Source organism: Bombina bombina, chromosome 4 (assembly GCF_027579735.1).
Source record: "Bombina bombina isolate aBomBom1 chromosome 4, aBomBom1.pri, whole genome shotgun sequence".
Classification (NCBI taxonomy): Eukaryota; Metazoa; Chordata; class Amphibia; order Anura; family Bombinatoridae; genus Bombina; species Bombina bombina.
The window spans coordinates 197,376,376-197,397,865 of record NC_069502.1 but is presented as its reverse complement, the minus strand read 5'-3'; the positions used below and the strand labels follow the sequence as shown (position 1 = coordinate 197,397,865).

Here is a 21,490-nt window from a genome sequence, read left to right as displayed (position 1 = left end):
TGATAAAACACTGCAAAACAATGCAAGTTTACTAACAAAATACTAGCCTTGTCTGCTCCAGTAAGTCCGCACTCAAAAAAAAAGGCATGGAGGGGGTGGCGATTGAAAAACAGTTACAGAAAACACAATGTTAAATTTACATAGAAAAGATTTTACACTCGACCAGTATAATCATTTATTTCACGACTACAGAATAATCTTTAATTTACAAGGCGTTTTATGTTCCATATATGGGTATGTGTCTGGCAGAGGAACTGCAGTGTTAGCGGTTCAATTCATTCAAATTATTTTATGCAATAAGACAAGTAGCTTGTCAAGAGGAGCCCATAGATTTAGTCTGCACTACTGTCCCTTAGAAAAGCACAAAATGTCCTCATTGTTGCTAAAAGTCAAACATGCATACATTGCTTATTGATTTCTAAATCAGAGCTCTTTTGTAGTACAAAATATAATTGAAGAATATTCTTTAACATAATTATAAATTTGAAAAATTTAATTTTCAATTGTTTTTATACAACTCTAGCAACGACAAAATATGCATGGCACAAAAATACTGAAAGCAACATAAAAAACTTTTACAGATAATTAGTAAAGATCAACACTTAAAGTGAATGTTAAGTTTTACAAATGTGTGCCCGGTTTTTAAAAATCCTATTAAAAACTTTACATTTCACTTGTTTTGTTAAAATACTTACCTTTTATTCTTGAGAGCCGCTCCAGCTCTTCCCCCGCCCCACCCGTCTCTTTATATGTCAAAAATCCACCTTCCTCCAATCACGGCTTGGCCTCAGGCAATGTTTGCTCTGGGGGGGAAGCCGTGATTGGAGGAAGCCTGATTCGTCATTGCTGACGTATGAAGAGGCTTGCGACAGGCGGGGGAAGAGCTGGAGTGGTTTTCAAGAATAAAAGGTAAGTATTTTAACAAAACGAGTGAAATGTAAAGTTTGATGAATGAAAGTGCCCCTGTTTTTAATAGGGTTTTTAAAAAACGGGCACACATTCGTCAAACTTTACATTCACTTTAAGCAATGAATTGCAAAATATCTACATTCAAAATAAAGCATTTCAAATGGTCCATTTACTAAAGATTTTATTTATTTAAAAAAAAAAAAAAACAACCTTTCATATGAGAACACTTACAAAAAAATCATGTTAAACTGTTCTTCAATTACAAAGTCAGCAGTGTGACTATTGGAAATGTTGTATACTCGTATCCCAAGTAAACATATGATCACTGACATATTGTTACTCTCCTGCCCGACTAGAGACTATGTCCATATTTTATAGAGAGGGCTGTTACAGTGCCACCATCTATCCCTATGATTTACAAAGGAATAAGACCTCTCATTTAAAAGAGGGGAATTCACACTTTTGAATAGAGGGTCCTGTGTCCTAATTTGCAGGTGATAGCAATGATCACTTGCTACACTAGAGAGCAGAGAAGTTTTTTTGACAAGGAGAAGGAGAAAGAAAGAACAAGTAGCTATTGGAATCATGGCATGAATGATCACACAACAGAACCATGAGCACGAAATCATGGGGGGGGTAACCCCATTTCGCACCTTTCACAATAATAGGAGATCCCTTATTTGAAAGGGGCTCTCCATTAAAATCAGAGGCCTATGACAACCCAACTGATAGGCTATTATTATTATTATTATATTAATCCCAAATACCTTACAACATTGGTCCGATTTTTATTTTATTTATTTCTGGGGAAGGTCTGGTGATTCTAAATAGACCCTATTCACCCCCATACAACAGAAATAATGCATTTTGTGTCTTTATAGCTGTCAGGTAATCTTCACAGTAATAATGACAACCTAGCAGCAGCTTCTAGCCTTACTGTTGTTCTTTTGGTACCAGAGCTTATATATCCATATTTCATATTTGCTGTTATCCAAATGCATAGTTAAACTGTAAGACTGTAAGTACAAGTATATTTTGTGAAAATCTACATATTTTTGTGTTCATGTATTATGATTCGTGTTTTTTTCTTTAACTATGCTAAATGAGTGTGGTCATGGGGGAACACTTTTATAATCTGTCAAATGAGAAATCATAATTTGTCAAATAAGAAATCATAATTTGTCAAATAAGAAATCATAATTTTGGGTGTTTTAAAATGCATGGTTAGATTTATTTATACTAAATGTGACAAAAAGAAGTTTGTACTATAGACTTCAACTAGTCATTTCTATTAATAAAATAAATAAGGTTAATGAATAGCAATGAAGCTAGAATATCTGGTGACATAAAAAAATGTCCTCAGACAAGCCCAAAAGCGCTCACACCCAAAGAATTCCTATTTCTGCAATATATTAGTTCTAAATGTTATTGATCTATAATATATTCAGAAGATAAAAGCAGCCAGTCCCAAAATAAAGAAATAAGATAAGTCCCTCAGACTTGTATAAAAAATATAGGTATACAAGAGGATATGAGATGGCGCTAGATACAGCTCGCATCTATGAGCTGTTATAAATAAAAGAAGGATAGAAATATTTGAATCAAAAGTAGAAAACAAAAAAAGAAGAAAATTCCTTAGAGATTATCTCTCTAAGAATCAAAATACTGAGGAGGAAGAGACTCCAAATGTAAATAGGGATGTAGAATAAAGGAGAAACAACCCTGAGGATGAAGCTGAGATTATGGCATTTAATGACCATGTATTTCAGGAGAATTGGGATGATAAATTAGGTACCCCTAGAGAAGAGAGGGATAATTCTGAATGGCTGGATATCCATTCCCTGGAATATAGAGGAGATGGAAAATTAAGAGGGGAGGATAAAAACAGCAGTAACAATAAAATTAAAGGAATTAATCAGAACCTAAATAAGAGAAGTTCAGATAAGCAGGGTGATTTGAATACTCACAGCAATAAAAAACAAAAATAAAAACAAAAATAGGAATAGAGTGCATTCGAATAGAAACTCCCAGAGACAAGTTACACACATAAATAATGGAAGTAATAGCCATAGATTGCAGGGTAATATGAAAAAACAAAAGCAAAAGAGACAGCAAAACGTTAAAAAGAATAGAAATATAAGTATGAGCAAACAGCATGAAAATGGTCAGTCCTCTTCTTTTTTAGAGTTTCAGAGAGAATACAATACACAGATACAACACAAATACCGAGACCAGCCCCAGACTCCGCAATGGAGGAGGCACCACTACCAAAAAAGAAGATTAGAAGAAAGTTTAGGGGATGTAGAGCAGGATGCCTTGTTCGGAATAAAAAATACAAGAAAAGAAAAGACCAAACACAAATTGGGACTATTAAAAAGTGTTAAAATATTTAATCTAACAGATAAACAGTTTTCTGAAGGCACTATGAACCTATTCAGAAAGGGTTTATCCTTCGCCCCTACTAGAGGGCCAAATCCTTTTACACTTTTTGTTGATGTAAACAAATTTGTAAGGAAACTTACATTGGATAGGCACTTCAAAAAAGGAAAAAAGGAAAAATTTTGAATTTTGAAAAATATTGAACCCAATATGCTAACAGATGAAGATCTAGATACTCTAATAACTTTAGAGGAATTAGGGGCAAATATTAATACGGATAGAAATGTAGAGGAAAGGGAAGTAAAATACAAAAAACATACCGATTTGAAACCGAATTCTACGTTTTACCCAGTTTTTTCTAAAGGTAATTTTATTACAGTCTTTGAGCATTTAGTTTTGCAAGAACTGGATGAATATTGTAAGAACTATAAAATAAAAACAGAATTTATGCTTACCTGATAAATTACTTTCTCCAACGGTGTGTCCGGTCCACGGCGTCATCCTTACTTGTGGGATATTCTCTTCCCCAACAGGAAATGGCAAAGAGTCCCAGCAAAGCTGGTCACATGATCCCTCCTAGGCTCCGCCCACCCCAGTCATTCGACCGATGGACAGGAGGAAATATATATAGGAGAAACCATATGATACCGTGGTGACTGAAGTTAGAGAAAATAATTCATCAGACCTGATTAAAAAACCAGGGCGGGCCGTGGACCGGACACACCGTTGGAGAAAGTAATTTATCAGGTAAGCATAAATTCTGTTTTCTCCAACATTGGTGTGTCCGGTCCACGGCGTCATCCTTACTTGTGGGAACCAATACCAAAGCTTTAGGACACGGATGAAGGGAGGGAGCAAATCAGGTCACCTAAATGGAAGGCACCATGGCTTGCAAAACCTTTCTCCCAAAAATAGCCTCCGAAGAAGCAAAAGTATCAAATTTGTAAAATTTGGCAAAAGTGTGCAGTGAAGACCAAGTCGCTGCCTTACATATCTGGTCAACAGAAGCCTCGTTCTTGAAGGCCCATGTGGAAGCCACAGCCCTAGTGGAGTGAGCTGTGATTCTTTCAGGAGGCTGCCGTCCGGCAGTCTCATAAGCCAATCGGATAATGCTTTTAAGCCAAAAGGAAAGAGAGGTAGAAGTCGCTTTTTGACCTCTCCTTTTACCAGAAGAAACAACAAACAAGGAAGACGTTTGTCTGAAATCTTTAGTAGCCTCTAAATAGAATTTTAGAGCACGGACTACATCCAAATTGTGTAACAAACGTTCCTTCTTTGAAACTGGATTCGGACACAAAGAAGGTACAACTATCTCCTGGTTAATATTTTTGTTGGAAACAACTTTCGGAAGAAAACCAGGCTTAGTACGCAAAACCACCTTATCTGCATGGAACACCAGATAGGGCGGAGAACACTGCAGAGCAGATAACTCTGAAACTCTTCTAGCAGAAGAAATTTCAACTAAAAACAAAACTTTCCAAGATAGTAACTTAATATCTATGGAATGTAAAGGTTCAAACGGAACCCCTTGAAGAACTGAAAGAACTAGATTTAGACTCCAGGGAGGAGTCAAAGGTCTGTAAACAGGCTTGATCCTAACCAGAGCCTGAACAAATGCTTGAACATCTGGCACGGCTGCCAGTCTTTTGTGAAGAAAACAGATAAAGCAGAGATCTGTCCCTTTAGAGAACTTGCAGATAATCCTTTCTCCAAACCTTCTTGTAGAAAGGATAGAATCTTAGGAATTTTTATCTTGTTCCATGAGAATCCTTTAGATTCACACCAACAGATATATTTTTTCCATATTTTATGGTAAATTTTTCTAGTTACAGGCTTTCTAGCCTGAATCAGAGTATCTATTACAGAATCTGAAAACCCACGCTTTGATAAAATCAAGCGTTCAATCTCCAAGCCGTCAGTTGGAGGGAAACTAGATTCGGATGTTCGAATGGACCCTGAACAAGAAGGTCCTGTCTCAAAGGTAGCTTCCATGTTGGAGCCGATGACATATTCACCAGGTCTGCATACCAAGTACTGCGTGGCCACGCAGGAGCTATCAAGATCACCGAGGCCCTCTCCTGATTGATCCTGGCTACCAGCCTGGGGATGAGAGGAAACGGTGGGAATACATAAGCTAGGTTGAAGGTCCAAGGTGCTACTAGTGCATCTACTAGAGTCGCCTTGGGATCCCTGGATCTGGACCCGTAGCAAGGAACCTTGAAGTTCTGACGAGACGCCATCAGATCCATGTCTGGAATGCCCCATAATTGAATTATTTGGGCAAAGATTTCCGGATGGAGTTCCCACTCCCCCGGATGGAATGTCTGACGACTCAGAAAATCCGCTTCCCAATTTTCCACTCCTGGGATGTGGATCGCAGACAAGTGGCAGGAGTGATCCTCCACCCATTGAATTATCTTGGTCACTTCTTTCATCGCCAGGGAACTCCTTGTTCCCCCCTGATGATTGATATATGCAACGGTCGTCATGTTGTCTGACTGAAACCTTATGAATTTGGCCTTTGCTAGTTGAGGCCAAGCTCTGAGAGCATTGAATATCGCTCTCAGTTCCAGAATGTTTATCGGGAGAAGAGACTCTTCCCGAGACCATAGACCCTGAGCTTTCAGGGATTCCCAGACCGCGCCCCAGCCCACTAGGCTGGCGTCGGTCGTGACAATGACCCACTCTGGTCTGCGGAAGCTCATTCCCTGTGACAGATTGTCCAGGGTCAGCCACCAACGGAGTGAATCTCTGGTCTTTTGATCTACTTGAATCGTCGGAGACAAGTCTGTATAATCCCCATTCCACTGTCTGAGCATGCACAGTTGTAATGGTCTTAGATGAATTAGTGCAAAAGGAATTATGTCCATTGTTGCAACCATCAATCCTATTACTTCCATGCACTGCGCTATGGAAGGACGAGGAACAGAATGAAGTACTTGACAAGAGCTTAGAAGTTTTGATTTTCTGACCTCTGTCAGAAAAATCCTCATTTCTAAGGAATCTATTATTGTTCCCAAGAAGGGAACTCTTGTTGACGGGGACAGAGAACTTTTTTCTTTGTTCACCTTCCATCCGTGAGATCTGAGAAAGGCTAGGACGATGTCCGTATGAGCCTTTGCTTTTGACAGGGACGACACTTGAATCAGGATGTCGTCCAAGTAAGGTACTACTGCAATGCCCCTTGGTCTTAGAACCGCTAGAAGGGACCCTAGTACCTTTGTGAAAATCCTTGGAGCAGTGGCTAATCCGAATGGAAGTGCCACAAACTGGTAATGCTTGTCCAGAAAAGCGAACCTTAGGAACTGATGATGTTCCTTGTGGATAGGAATATGTAGGTACGCATCCTTTAAATCCACGGTAGTCATAAATTGATTTTCCTGGATAGTAGGTAGGATCGTTCGAATAGTTTCCATTTTGAACGATGGTACCCTGAGAAATTTGTTTAGGATCTTTAGATCCAAAATTGGTCTGAATGTTCCCTCTTTTTTGGGAACTATGAACAGATTGGAATAAAATCCCATTCCTTGTTCTCTTATTGGAACTGGATGTATCACTCCCATCTTTAACAGGTCTTCTACACAATGTAAGAATGCCTGTCTCTTTATTTGGTTTGAAGATAATTGAGACCTGTGGAACCTTCCCCTTGGGGGTAGGTCCTTGAATTCCAGGAGATAACCTTGAGAAACTATTTCTAGCGCCCAAGGATCCTGAACATCTCTTGCCCAAGCCTGAGCAAAGAGAGAAAGTCTGCCCCCCACTAGATCCGGTCCCGGATCGGGGGCTATCCCTTCATGCTGTTTTGGTAGCAGTGGTAGGCTTCTTGGCCTGCTTACCCTTGTTCCAGCCTTGCATTGGTTTCCAGGCTGGTTTGGGTTGTGAAGTATTACCCTCTTGCTTAGAGGATGCAGAATTAGAGGCTGGTCCGTATCTGGGAAAGGGACGAAAATTAGGCTTATTTTTAGCCTTAAAAGACCTATCCTGTGGGAGGGCGTGGCCCTTTCCCCCAGTGATGTCTGAAATAATCTCTTTCAAATCAGGTCCAAATAATGTTTTACCTTTGAAAGGAATGTTAAGCAATTTTGTCTTGGAAGACACATCCGCTGACCAAGACTTTAGCCAAAGCGCTCTGCGCGCCACGATAGCAAACCCTGAATTTTTCGCCGCTAATCTAGCTAATTGCAAAGCGGCATCTAAAACAAAAGAGTTAGCCAATTTAAGTGCTTGAACTCTGTCCATAACCTCCTCATACGAAGATTCTTTACTGAGCGACTTTTCTAGTTCCTCGAACCAGAAACACGCTGCCGTAGTGACAGGAACAATGCATGAAATTGGTTGTAGAAGGTAACCTTGCTGTACAAAAATCTTTTTAAGCAAACCCTCTAATTTCTTATCCATAGGATCTTTGAAAGCACAACTATCTTCGATAGGAATAGTAGTGCGTTTGTTTAGAGTAGAAACCGCCCCCTCGACCTTGGGGACTGTCTGCCATAAGTCCTTTCTGGGGTCGACTATAGGAAATAATTTCTTAAATATAGGGGGGGGAACAAAAGGTATGCCGGGCCTTTCCCACTCTTTATTTACTATGTCCGCCACCCGCTTGGGTATAGGAAAAGCGTCGGGGGGCACCGGAACCTCTAGGAACTTGTCCATCTTACATAATTTCTCTGGAATGACCAAATTGTCACAATCATCCAGAGTAGATAACACCTCCTTAAGCAGTGCGCAGAGATGTTCTAATTTAAATTTAAATGTCACAACATCAGGTTCAGCTTGATGAGAAATTTTTCCGGAATCTGAGATTTCTCCATCAGACAAAACCTCCCTCATGGCCCCTTGAGATTGGTGTGAGGGTATGTCAGAACAGTTATCATCAGCGTCCTCTTGCTCTTCAGTGTTTAAAACAGAGCAATCGCGCTTTCTCTGATAAGTAGGCATTTTGGATAAAAGATTTGCTATGGAGTTATCCATTACAGCCGTTAATTGTTGCATGGTAATAAGTATTGGCGCACAAGATGTACTAGGGGCCTCCTGTGTGGGCATAACTGGTGTAGACACAGTAGGGGATGATGTAGTATCATGTTTACTCCCCTCATTTGAGGAATCATCTTGGGCAATATCATTATCTGTGGCATTACTGTCCTTACTTTGTTTGGACACTATGGCACAATTATCACATAAATTTAAATGGGGAGACACATTGGCTTTCATACATATAGAACATAGCTTATCTGATGGTACAGACATGTTAAACAGGCTTAAACTTGTCAACAAAGCACAAAAAACGTTTTAAAATAAAACCGTTACTGTCACTTTAAATTTCAAACTGAAAACACTTTATTACTGAATATGTGAAAAAGTATGAAAGAATTGTTCAAAATTCACCAAAATTTCACCACAGTGTCTTAAAGCATTAAAAGTATGGCACACCAAATTTCAGAGCTTTAACCCTTAAATTAACGGAACCGGAGCCGTTTTCAAATTTAACCCCTATACAGTCCCAGCTATATGCTTTGCTGAGACCCAACCAAGCCCAGAGGGGAATACGATACCAAATGACGCCTTCTAGAAGCTTTTTTAGTGATTCTTAGATCCTCACACATGCATCTGCATGCCTTGCTCTCCAAAAACAACTGCGCAGTAATGGCGCGAAAATGAGGCTCAGTCTATAACTAGAAAGGCCCCCAGACTAAAAAAGGTGTCCAACACAGTGCCTGCCGTTTTTTAAACGTTCCCCAAGATTATAATGCCAATTATTAGCTAGAATCTGCATAATATGCCCCAATAAAGCAATCGTTTTAGCCCATAAAAATGTCTACCAGTTTTTAAGCCCTTTTTTAAGCCCTTTATTCTTTTATATTTGACTAAGAAAATGGCTTACCGGTCCCCATGAGGGGAAATGACAGCCTTCCAGCATTACATGGTCTTGTTAGAAATATGGCTAGTCATACCTTAAGCAGAAAAGTCTGCTAACTGTTTCCCCCAACTGAAGTTACTTCATCTCAACAGTCCTGTGTGGAAACAGCAATCGATTTTAGTTACTGTCTGCTAAAATCATCTTCCTCTTACAAACAGAAATCTTCATCCTTTTCTGTTTCAGAGTAAATAGTACATACCAGCACTATTTTAAAATAACAAACACTTGATAGAAGAATAAAAACTACATTTAAACACCAAAAAACTCTGTGGAGATGTTGCCTGTGCAACGGCAAAGAGAATGACTGGGGTGGGCGGAGCCTAGGAGGGATCATGTGACCAGCTTTGCTGGGACTCTTTGCCATTTCCTGTTGGGGAAGAGAATATCCCACAAGTAAGGATGACGCCGTGGACCGGACACACCAATGTTGGAGAAACAGTAATTTAAGCAAACATGAAAAAATGGAATTAGATCTTTTTAAAAAGGATATTGACATTGTGGTCAGAGAGGCGGACAAAGGGGGTGGAGTAGTCATCCAAAATAGAGGTGACTACGTTATGGAAGCAAAGAGACTGCTGGACGATGATACAACCTATAAAGAACTATCCAGGAACCCTAGTAGTATATTTCAATCACAGTATACTAGTTTGTTAGACACTGCAAAACCCAATGGCATACTAAATGATAATGAATTTATGTTTCTGAATAGAAAAGACCCCAAAACAGCAGTCTTCTACCACCTCCCGAAGGTACATAAAAGATGCCATGAATCCTCTAGGGAGGCCTATAATATCCAGGATTCTCTAACCTCGCCCCTATCAGAATATGTGGACCATTACTTGCAGCCTATTGTACCTAAAATGAAATCATACATTAAAGATACCCATGATACAATAAAGAAAATGACCAAGTTAAAATGGGATAATTGTTATTTTTGGGTGACAGTAGATGTCACGGCATTGTATACTAATATTCCACATACCTTGGATATTAAGGTAATTGAGTATTGGCTAAGAACTATGACGGATTTGGCCCAAAATAAACAAGAATTTCTTCTAGAAGTCATACGCTTTATTCTAGAGAAAAATGTCTGTTTGAAAGTGAATTCTATTTACAGGTTGGCGGTATATGGGCTTTTGGGAAGAGATGAAAATTTGGAATAACAACCCATATATAGGAAATGTGGTGAGTTGGGCTAGATTCATAGATGATATTATCCTAATTTGGAAGGGAGAGGAGGAAACACTCAGAAACTTCATCTAATACCTGAACAATAATGATCTGAATCTAAAATTCACTGAAAAGTACAGTAGAACAGAAATAGAATTTCTAGATTTAGTTCTATATCATCAGAATGAGGACATTAAGACCCGATTATATACTAAGGAGACAGACAGTAATGGATATATTCATGCGTCTAGTGGGCATCACCCCACTTGGATAAAAAATATACCCTTGGGCCAATTTGAAAGAATCAAAAGAAACTGTACGGAGATAGGAGATTTCAAAAGGGAATCTGATATGCTAAGGAACAAATTCCTAGAAAAGGGATATAAAAAGACATGGATAGATACAGCCTATGAGAAAATTGTAAGGAAAGAAACTAACAGAGATGAATTGGGAGTAGTGAATAAAGTGACAACTACTGGGGCAAAAAAGAAAAATACCTGCTTCATCACAACATTCTGTGAAGGCTCAGAGGGTGTTAGACAAATTATTGGAAAACATTGGGAGATACTGAAAAGAGATGACCTCTTAAAAGAAAAGATAGATTCAAAACCCAATTGTATATTTAGGAAAAAACAAAAATTTTAAAATAATAACAGCTCCGAGCCAATTAAAAGAAAAGGAAGAAGTTAAAACCTGACTTACTACAGGTAAAACGGGTTTCTACAAATGTAATAGACTCAATTGTGTATCCTATGAACATATGTACAATGGGAACAAACCAACTAAATCAGTATGCTCTACATGTAATGAGAAAAGGTGTGATCTAAAGAGTTTGGTCAATTGCAAGACTACATTTGTGGTATACCTCCTGCAATGTAGTTATAATTTACAGTACATTGGGAGGACCACAAGACCATATAAAAAACGCTTGTATGAACATGTCACGAACATAAAAGCTGGATTAAAAACTCACAACTTGTCTGACCATTATAATCTGGTTCACAATCGAAACCCCAATTTCCTTAGAGGTACCATTTCAGAACAGGTGCACACAGGCAAGAGAGGGGGAACAGGGAAATCCTACTTAGACAAAAGGAAACGTATTAGATCCATGCTTTCAATACCAAAGTCCCTTTAGGCCTAAATAAAGATATAGACGTAGCAGCATTCTTATAGAAGGAGAGTAGAGTAGTATTACGAATATATGTAATGATATAGTAGAAATTTTAACTACTTCCGTTTTTTTTAATAAACTATTATTCATCTATTATTAATATCGACCTATTTATTTAAAATTTATGGTATGGAATTATGTAAATGTTCATAATTTTTTAGGCGCTTGTGGTATTTTAGAATGAGACCTAGAGTCTATATACTGTATGCATTTTTAGAAGTTTTAATATGGTTTATTTATCATTGTTTTTAATATAACAATTGCTGGTATTTTATGTATATATTTGTTATTATAACAAAAATGTGGTTTAATTGCCAATATTTATATTTAGGATAATGTGAAATACGTATGTAAAGGTGTGTTTTTATTTCCAAAATAGATTTTAAGAATGTAATCTGGGTTCTCGTGTTTCCTGGCAACATAAGAGGGATTCACTGGTGCATCCGTGACAACGGGTTGCTATGAGCGACGAGTCACACTACGCATTCATGCAGAGCCGATGATATCATTTCCGGTATGCGCCCGGAAACACGGGAGGACCAAATCAATTCTACAGCCTTGCAGCGGCCTTTTAAAGAGGGAAATGTCGCTATTGGAATACCTCTGATGAAGAAGGGAAATAATTTTATATACACCCTTCGAAACGTGTAAGGTAGATTTTTGTAGGTTGAAAGCCTCCCCCTGATACGGACCTATCTGTATTTGGAATGATCAGATTGCCAGTTTGTTCTAATATCTATACCCTAGCGTGCTATTGCTATTACTATATGGGGATACTGTACTGAACTATTATAATATAATAGGATACCGGCAATCTGTTTGGAACTTGGAAATATATCAGGAGTTTTTTGGTGTTTTTATACCTCATAGCATTGAGGTTGATTATTGTGAGTTTGTTATTCACTTGGGTGTGTCTTTTTTTCTGCACTTTAATAAAATGGTATAACACTATTAGCCCTTTCTGGCTTGTGTTTTTTCCCCCGGTCATTGAATTACTTAAGACCTGAACACTGAGGGAATTACCGTCTGGAGAGTGATTGGTAGTTTCTCACACTTAAAACAGCAAAACTTGAGGACGTGTGTCCATACTCTGGGAGGTGATCGATTATACACACCATCTACTTACCTCATATCGATTGAGGTTTGTGAAAGTGCACATCTGATTGGGTGCAAGAACACTTTGTTTTGGACGTTATTCACTCACTGGGATTAAGAACTTTTAAGAACTTTTTAGTATTTTTAAAAGGACTGTTTTATTTGTATTTATTTTATCTAGGTCTATTTTTATATTATACGGCTTTTACATGTTATATATGTTTTCTATTTTTAGGTGGCATCACCACATATAGATACATACTATACATATAATATAATATAGTATATTATATATGTCATTTATTCTTAGTCATTGACAAGTACTACTTATAAGAAATTTATAATATATAACAGCTCATAGATGCGAGCTGTATCTAGTGCCATCTCATATCCTCTTGTATACCTAAGGTTAATGAATAGTATAGAATGTAAAGACTTTTTGGTGTTTTGGCTAGATAAGCAGATGTTAAGTGTAGATCAATAAATCGTTCAATTTAAATTTTAAAAATTCATCATGGTGGATTTTGATCATTTTGTGGGTATTTCCACAAACTGAAGATATTTTCTAAAAGTGCTCAGTCAACTGAAAACAGTACATTTAAGGCAAGGTTTTTGATATTTAAATGCAGTGAGTACAATTTAGCATAACAACGAGAAACGACAGTAGTGTTTAGTATTTCTGAAAACAAATATTATTCTAACAAACAGGATACATCATCTGCTTACTTTGACAACGTAATTGAATTTTCTGATGTCCTGAATTGCGCTTAAAAAGTCTAAGCGATTAAAAGCTTCTCCAAGGGTACAGTAACCATGTATCTAATAAAAACAGAAGAAATAAACAAAACATATAAGATATAACAAAGAATTTGAGACCAAGTTTAGGAGTCATATGTTTTAGGTTTTATTCAAAAATAGACTTTTAAAAGGGACACTCAAGTCCAAAATAAACTTTCATGATTTAGATAGGGCATTTAATTTTAAACAACTTTCCAATTTACTTTATCACCAATTTTGATTTGTTCACTTGGTATTCTTAGAAGAAAGCTAAACCTACGAGGTTCATATGTTGATTTTTTAGACCTTGAAGGCCGCCTCTAATCTGACAGTTTTTCACCACTAGAGGGCATTAGTTAATGTGTTTCATATAGATAACTTTTAGCTCACGCACGTGAAGTTACCTAGGAGTGAGCACTGATTGGCTAAAAAGTCTGTCAAAAGTACTGAAATAAGAGCAGTTTGCAGAGGCATAGATACAAGGTAATTATAGAGGTAAAACGTGAATTAATATAACTGTGTTGGTTATGCGAAACGGGGGAATGGGTAATAAAGGGATTATTTATCTTTTTAAACAACAAAATTCTGATGTTGACTGCCCCTTTAATCAAAACAGTCACCTTTTTAGTAATGGCACGAGTCATTTTTTAATATATTATTTATTTACTGTTTTACTCATTCTTTAGCTTAACGTTCTTATTGTCTAGTGCCCTACAAGCTGTAGGTGTAACTATTGCACATGTTCTTGCTTTAAAACTTTACTTATTTTCAAAGCACCACCCCACTGAAAGCCTTTAGTTAGTTAAAAATGTTATTAGCAATAATTAGCCATATGTCTGTGCTATAGCATCACAAACTATACAGTCTTCTAATCCATAATATTTTCAGTAAAATAAACATGTAACAAGCTGATTAACATTATTTTTTCCTTTAATGTGTTCTCTACACTAAAAGAAATTTTTTGGCAGTATAAACAGACTGACCAATGGTACAGAATTTGCATACATCAACTGACAATTATGAAAAGTAAGCAACACCGTTTTAGAACATACACTATTCTAAACAAATATTAAAGGGATACTAAACCCACATTTTTTTTCTTTCATGATTCAGATAGAGCATGCAGTTTTAAGCCGCTTTCTAATTTACTTCTATTATCAATTTTTCTTCGTTCTCTTGCTATCTTTATTTAAAAAGCAGGAATGTAAAGCTTAGGAGACGGAGTATTTTAGGTTCAGCACCCTGGATAGCGCTTGTTTATTCATGGCTACATTTAGTCACCAATAAGAAAGCGTAACCCATGTTCTGAACCCAAAATGTGCCTGCTCCTCAGCTTTACATTCCCGATTTTTAAATAAAAGATAGCAAGAGAACGAAGAAAAATTGATAATAGCAGTAAATTAGAAAGTTGATTAAAATTGCATGCGCTATCAGCATCATGAAAGAAAAAAAATTGGGTTTAGTATCCCTTTAACGACCAAGGATGTGCTAGGCACGTCCTACAAAAAACAGTCATCAACAACTAAGGACGTGCCTGGCACGTCCTCTGGGGTTTCAAGCTCTAGAAGCGATCATGATCGCTTCCAGCAGCTTTCAGGTTATTGCAGCGATGCCTCAATATTGAGGCATCATGCAATACCCTCTCTGCATCGGCCAGTGATGGTGCCGATCTTTGGTGGCATGGGAGGGATACGAGGGAGGTGCGGTGGGCGGCTCATCGCTGGAGAGGAGTTCCGGATCCGGGAGTGCACAGCAGAGGGTGCGCGAGGGGGCGGGGCGCACGACCGCTCCGGTTACACAAGTGTATGTTGATGGAGGGAGAGGGAAGAAGGGAGGTGGAATAAGTGTTGGGGAAAGAAATCTGGGAGGAGGGGGGGTATTGAGGGGGGCAGCTACACTACAGAAAAATTGGGGTTTTATTCTATTTATAAAAAAAGCACATTTTGTAGCAAACTGGGTACTGGCAGACAGTACCCAAGGTGGCGGCAAATAGGTAGAGGGGGGAGGGTTAGAGAGCTGTTTGGGAGGGGGGATCCTACACTGCAGAAAATATATTAAAAAATAAAAAGCAGGTACTTTTTATTTTAGTACTGGTAGACTTTCTGGCGGTGACAATTGTGGGGTGGGGAAGGGAGCTGTTTGAGCAGGGTCAGGAAGGGATCAAGGGGTGGGATGTGTCAGGTGGGAGGCCAATCTCAACACTAAAGCTAAAATTGACCCTACAAGCTACCTAATTAACCCCTCGACGGCTGAGCATAATACAAGTGTTGTGCGCAGCAGCATTTAGCGGCCTAATTACCAAAAAGCAATGCCAAAGCCATACATGTCTGCTACTTCTGAACAGAGGGGATTCCCAGAGAAGCATTTACAACAATTTGTGCCATAGTTGCACAAGCTGTTTTTTAATTTAATGAGAAACCTAAAGTTTGTGAAAAAGTGAGCAATTTTTTTTTATTTTATCGCATTTGGCGGTGAAATGGTGGCATGAAATATACCAAAATGGGCCTAGATCAATACTTTGGGTTGTCTACTACACTACAACTAAAATTAACCCTACAAGCTACCTAATTTACCCCTTCACTGCTGGGCATAACACAAGTGTGGTGCGCAGCAGCATTTAGCGGCCTTCTAATTACCAAAAAGTAATGCCAAAGCCATAAATGTCTGCTATTTCTGAACAAAGGGGATCCAAGAGAAGCATTTACAACCACTTGTGCTAAAGTTTGTGATTATTTTTATTTGATCGCATTTGGCGGTGAAATGGTGGCATGAAATATACCAAAATGGGCCTAGATCAATACTTTGGGTTGTCTACTAAATAAAAATATATACATGTGATGGGTTGTTCAGGGATTCCTGACAGATATCAGTGTTACAATGTAACTATCACAAATTTTGAAAAAAAAAATGGTTTTTGAAATAGCAAAGTGCTACTTGTACTTTTCGCCCTATAACCGGCAAAAAAAGTAAAGAACATGTAAACATTGGGTATTTCTAAACTCAGGACAAAATTTAGAAACTATTTATTATGGGTGTTTTTTGGTGGTTGTAGATATGTAACATATTTTGGGGGTCAAAGTTAGAAAAAGTGTGCTTTTTTCCATTTTTTCAACATATTTTATAATTGTTTTTATAGTAAATTATATTATATGATGAAAATAATGGTATCTTTAGAAAGTCCATTTAATGGCGAGAAAATGGTATATAATATGTGTGGGTACAGTAAATGAGTAAGAGGAAAATTACAGCTAAACACAAACACCACAGAAATGTAAAAACAGCCCTGGTCCTTAATGGTAAGAAAACTGAAAAGTACTGTGGTCACTAAGGGGTTAATTACAACTAATAAATGCCATTTAAATACAAATGATAAATGTACATTTTATACTACGAGCAATAAACATTCAGGATACGCTTACTTGTTTTGTACTTTCTTTCTGTATATAAATCCATTTCTCCCGAAAAAAGTCTATATAAAAGAAAGAAAATTCTTTAAAATGAACACAGTTTGCATAAAGTTAATGTAGCCATTTCATGGCTGTATGAGGAAGTAAATAAAATGGAATAAACTATCTTTTTTTTTTTTAAGAGTTCACTAATAAAATGAAAAATCTAAAGCCACATAGTTTGGAGTGCTAAACCATACTGTTTTTTTTGGAAAATGAGACTGACCATCTTCCATTGGTTAAAGCACCCCATCCAAGCTCAGCTGCTCTTATGACAGTGTATTGGAGTTGTGTATAAAGCCAGAAAGCCTCAGTCTGATTTAACAAGAGTTAAATCAGAATGATTCAGCCAATAAAGGCAAAGCAATGTAGTGTTAGGGTCAACATTGGGACACCTTGTAAGCTGGTGCCCTGGCTAAGCAGAAAATGGCCATATTGTGCGACTAAGATCCCAATTTTAATATAAAAGCATAGGTGGTTTTTTTCCAGACAATTTTGCCTTTATTTGTTTGTTTTATTGTTCATTTATTTTGTTAAAAGTAAACTGAATCAAACAGACATTTTCCTTTAAGCTTACATTGTGATTTTGTAGTGTTGTTGAATTGTTCCTTTTTCCGCTTTTTAACAGAAGATTCACACTTCTCTGGTGGGTATATGTCCTGGTTAACATTTAATCTGGAAAACAAAAAAATTCTATAAAAACAGAATTTATGCTTACCTGATAAATTTCTTTCTCTTGTGATGTATCGAGTCCACGGATTCATCCATACTTATGGGATATTCTCCTTCCCTACAGGAAGTGGCAGAGAGAGCACCCACAGCAGAGCTGTCCATATAGCTCCTCCCTTAGCTCCACCCCCCAGTCATTCGACCGAAGGCTAGGAAGAAAAAGGAGAAACTATAGGGTGCAGTGGTGACTGAAGTTTTTTAAATAAAAATATACTACCTGTCTTAAATTGACAGGGCGGGCTGTGGACTCGATACATCACAAGAGAAAAAAAATTATCAGGTAAGCATAAAATTCTGTTTTCTCTTGTAAGATGTATGGAGTCCACGGATTCATCCATACTTATGGGATACCAATACCAAAGCTTTAGGACACGGATGAAGGGAGGGACAAGACAGGTACCTTAAACGGAAGGCACCACTGCTTGTAGAACCTTTCCCCCAAAAATAGCCTCCGAAGAAGCAAAAGTATCAAATTTGGAAAAAGTATGAAGCGAAGACCAAGTCGCCGCCTTACAAATCTGTTCAACAGAAGCCTCATTTTTAAAAGCCCATGTGGAAGCCACTGCTCTAGTAGAATGAGCAGTAATTCTTTCAGGAGGCTGCTGGCCAGCAGTCTCATAAGCCAAACGGATGAAGCTTTTCAGCCAAAAGAAAGAGAGGTAGCCGTAGCCTTTTGACCTCTCCGTTTACCAGAATAAACAACAAACAATGAAGATGTTTGATGGAAATCTTTAGTTGCTTGTAAGTAGAACTTTAAAGCACGAACCACATCAAGATTGTGCAACAGACGTTCCTTCTTTGATGAAGGATTAGGACACAGAGAAGGAACAACAATCTCCCGATTGATATTCCTATTAGAAACAACCTTAGGAAGAAACCCAGGTTTGGTACGCAAAAGCACCTTATCTGCATGGAAAACTAGGTAAGGTGAGTCACACTGTAAAGCAGCTAACTCAGAAACTTTTTGAGCTGAAGAGATAGCTACTAAAAACAAAACTTTCCAAGATAGAAGCTTAATATCTATGGAATGCATAGGTTCAAACGGAACCCCTTGAAGAACTTTAAGAACCGAGTTTAGGCTCCATGGCGGAGCAACAGGTTTAAATACAGACTTGATCCTGACCAAGGCCTGACTAAATGCTTGAACGTCTGGAACATCTGCCAGACGTTTGTGTAAAAGAATAGACAGAGCAGATATGTCCCTTTAAGGAACTAGCTGATAATCCTTTCTCCAATCCTTCTTGGAGAAAGGACAAAATTCTAGGAATCCTAATCTTACTCCATGAGTAACGCTTGGATTCACACCAACAAAGATATTTGCGCCAAATCTTATGATAGATTTTCCTGGTAACAGGCTTTCTAGCCTGAATCAGGGTATCAATGACCGACTCAGAGAAACCACGCTTTGATAGAATCAGGCATTCAATCTCCAAGCAGTCAGACGCAGAGAAATTAGATTTGGATGCTTGAACGGACCTTGGATTAGAAGGTCCTGCCTCATTGGCAGAGTCCACGGTGGAACAGATGACATGTCCACCAGGTCTGCATACCAAGTCCTGCGTGGCCACGCAGGCGCTATCAGAATCACCAAAGCTCTCTCTTGCTTGATTCTGGCAACCAGACGTGGGAGGAGAGGAAACGGTGGAAATACATAAGCCAGATTGAAGGACCAGGGCACTGCTAGAGCATTTATCAGTACGGCCTGGGGATCCGGGACCTGGACCCGTAACGAGGAAGTTTGGCGTTCTGTCGGGACGCCATCAGATCCAATACTGGTGTGCCCCATAGCTGAGTCAGCTGGGTAAATACCTCCGGATGGAGCTCCCACTCCCCCGGATGAAAAGTTTGACGACTTAGGAAATCCGCCTCCCAGTTCTCTACCCCTGGGATATGGATTGCTGAGAGATGGCAAGAGTGATCCTCCGCCCATCGGATTATTTTGGTTACCTCCATCATCGCTAGAGAACTCCGTGTTCCTCTTGATGATTGATATAGGCTATAGTCGTGATGTTGTCCGACTGAAATCTGATGAATTTGGCCGCAGCTAGCTGAGGCCACGCCTGAAGCGCATTGAATATTGCTCACAGTTCTAGAATGTTTATCGGGAGGAGAGATTCCTCCCAAGACCATAAGCCCTGTGCTTTCAGGGATTTCCAGACTGCACCCCAGCCTAGCAGGCTGGCATCTGTCATTACTATGAGCCACTCTGGCCTACGGAAACACATTCCCTGAGACAGGTGGTCCTGAGACATCCACCAGAGAAGAGAATCTCTGGTCTCTTGGTCCAGATGCAGTTGAGGAGATAAATCTGCATAATCCCCATTCCACTGTTTGAGCATGCATAGTTGCAGTGGCCTGAGGTGTAGGCGGGCATAGGGAACTATGTCCATTGCCGCTACCATGAGTCCGATTACCTCCATACACTGAGCCACTGATGGCCGAGGAATGGAATGAAGAGCTCGGCAAGTGATTAAAAGTTTTGATTTTCTGACCTCCGTCAGAAATATTTTCATTTCTACCGAGTCTATCAGAGTCCCTAGGAAGGAAACTCTTGTGAGAGGGACGAGAGAACTCTTTTTTATGTTCACCTTCCACCCGTGAGATCTCAGAAAAGCCAACATGATGTCCGTGTGAGACTTGGCTAGCAGGAAAGTCGACGCCTGAATTAAGATGTTGTCAAGATAAGGCGCCACTGCTATACCCCGCGGTCTTAGAACCGCCAAAAGGGACCCTAGCACCTTTGTGAAAATTCTGGGAGCCGTGGCCAACCCGAAGGGAAGGGCCACAAACTGGTAATGCCTGTCCAGAAGGCGAATCTGAGGAATTGATGATGATCTCTGTGAATAGGGATGTGTAGATACACATCCTTTAAATCCACGGTAGTCATATATTGACCCTCCTGGATCAGAGGAAGAATAGTTCGAATAGTCTCCATCCTAAAAGATGGTACTTTGAGGAATTTGTTTAGAATTTTGAGATTCAAGATTGGTCTGAAAGTTCCCTCTTTTTTGGGAACTACAAACAGGTTGGAGTAAAAACCTAGCCCTTGTTCCGCTCTTGGAACTGGGCGGATCACTCCCATGGAATGTAGGTCTACTACACAGCGTAAGAACGCCTCTCTCTTTGTCTGGTTTGCAGACAATTGAGAAATGTGAAATCTTCCCCTTGGGGGGGGGGGGGGGAGTCTTTGAAGTCCAGAAGATATCATTGGGACACAATTTCTAAAGCCCAGGAATCGTGAACATCTCTTGCCCAAGCCTGAGCAAAGAGAGAGAGTCTGCCCCCTACTAGATCCGGTCCCGGATCGGGGGCTACCCCATCATGCTGTCTTGGAGGCAGCTGCAGGCTTCTTGGCCTGTTTACCTTTCATCCAAGCCTGGTTAGGTCTCCAGACTGATTTGGATTGGACAGAATTCCCCTCTTGCTTTGCTGCAGGGGAAGCTGAAGCGGGACCACCCTTGAAGTTCCGAAAGGAACAAAAATTATTTTGTTTGGTCCTCATCTTATTTGTTTTATCCTGAGGGAGGGCATGGCCTTTCCCTCCAGTGATGTCTGAAATAATTTCTTTCAGTGCAGGCCCGAATAGAGTCTTTCCTTTGAAAGCGATGTTCAACAATTTAGATTTTGATGATACATCAGCAGACCAGGACTTAAGCCATAACGCCCTGCGTGCTAAAATGGCAAAACCTGAATTCTTTGACGCTAATTTAGCCATTTGGAAAGCGGCAACTGTAATGAAAGAATTAGCCAATTTAAGGGCCTTAATTCTATCCATAATATCCTCTAATGTAGTCTCCACCTGAAGAGCCTCTTCTAGAGCCTCAAACCAGAAAGCAGCTGCAGTAGTTACAGGAACAATGCATGCAATAGGTTGGAGAAGAAAACCTTGATGAA

General features: G+C 39.1%; 1 protein-coding gene across 5 annotated transcripts in view; it reads right to left on the bottom strand.

Annotated features, from left to right (window-relative positions):
• Positions 1–21,490, bottom strand: part of FBXO25 (F-box protein 25) — a 139,587-nt gene that overhangs the window by 108,314 nt on the left and 9,783 nt on the right. For all 5 annotated transcript variants that reach the window (XM_053709741.1, XM_053709740.1, XM_053709743.1 and 2 more), the window contains exons 3-5: positions 17,445–17,542; positions 16,841–16,890; positions 13,371–13,463 (exon numbers count right to left, since the gene is read on the bottom strand). In XM_053709741.1, coding sequence (XP_053565716.1) covers positions 13,371–13,463; positions 16,841–16,890; positions 17,445–17,542 — 241 coding nt within the window. The remainder of the gene's footprint in view (positions 1–13,370; positions 13,464–16,840; positions 16,891–17,444; positions 17,543–21,490) is intronic.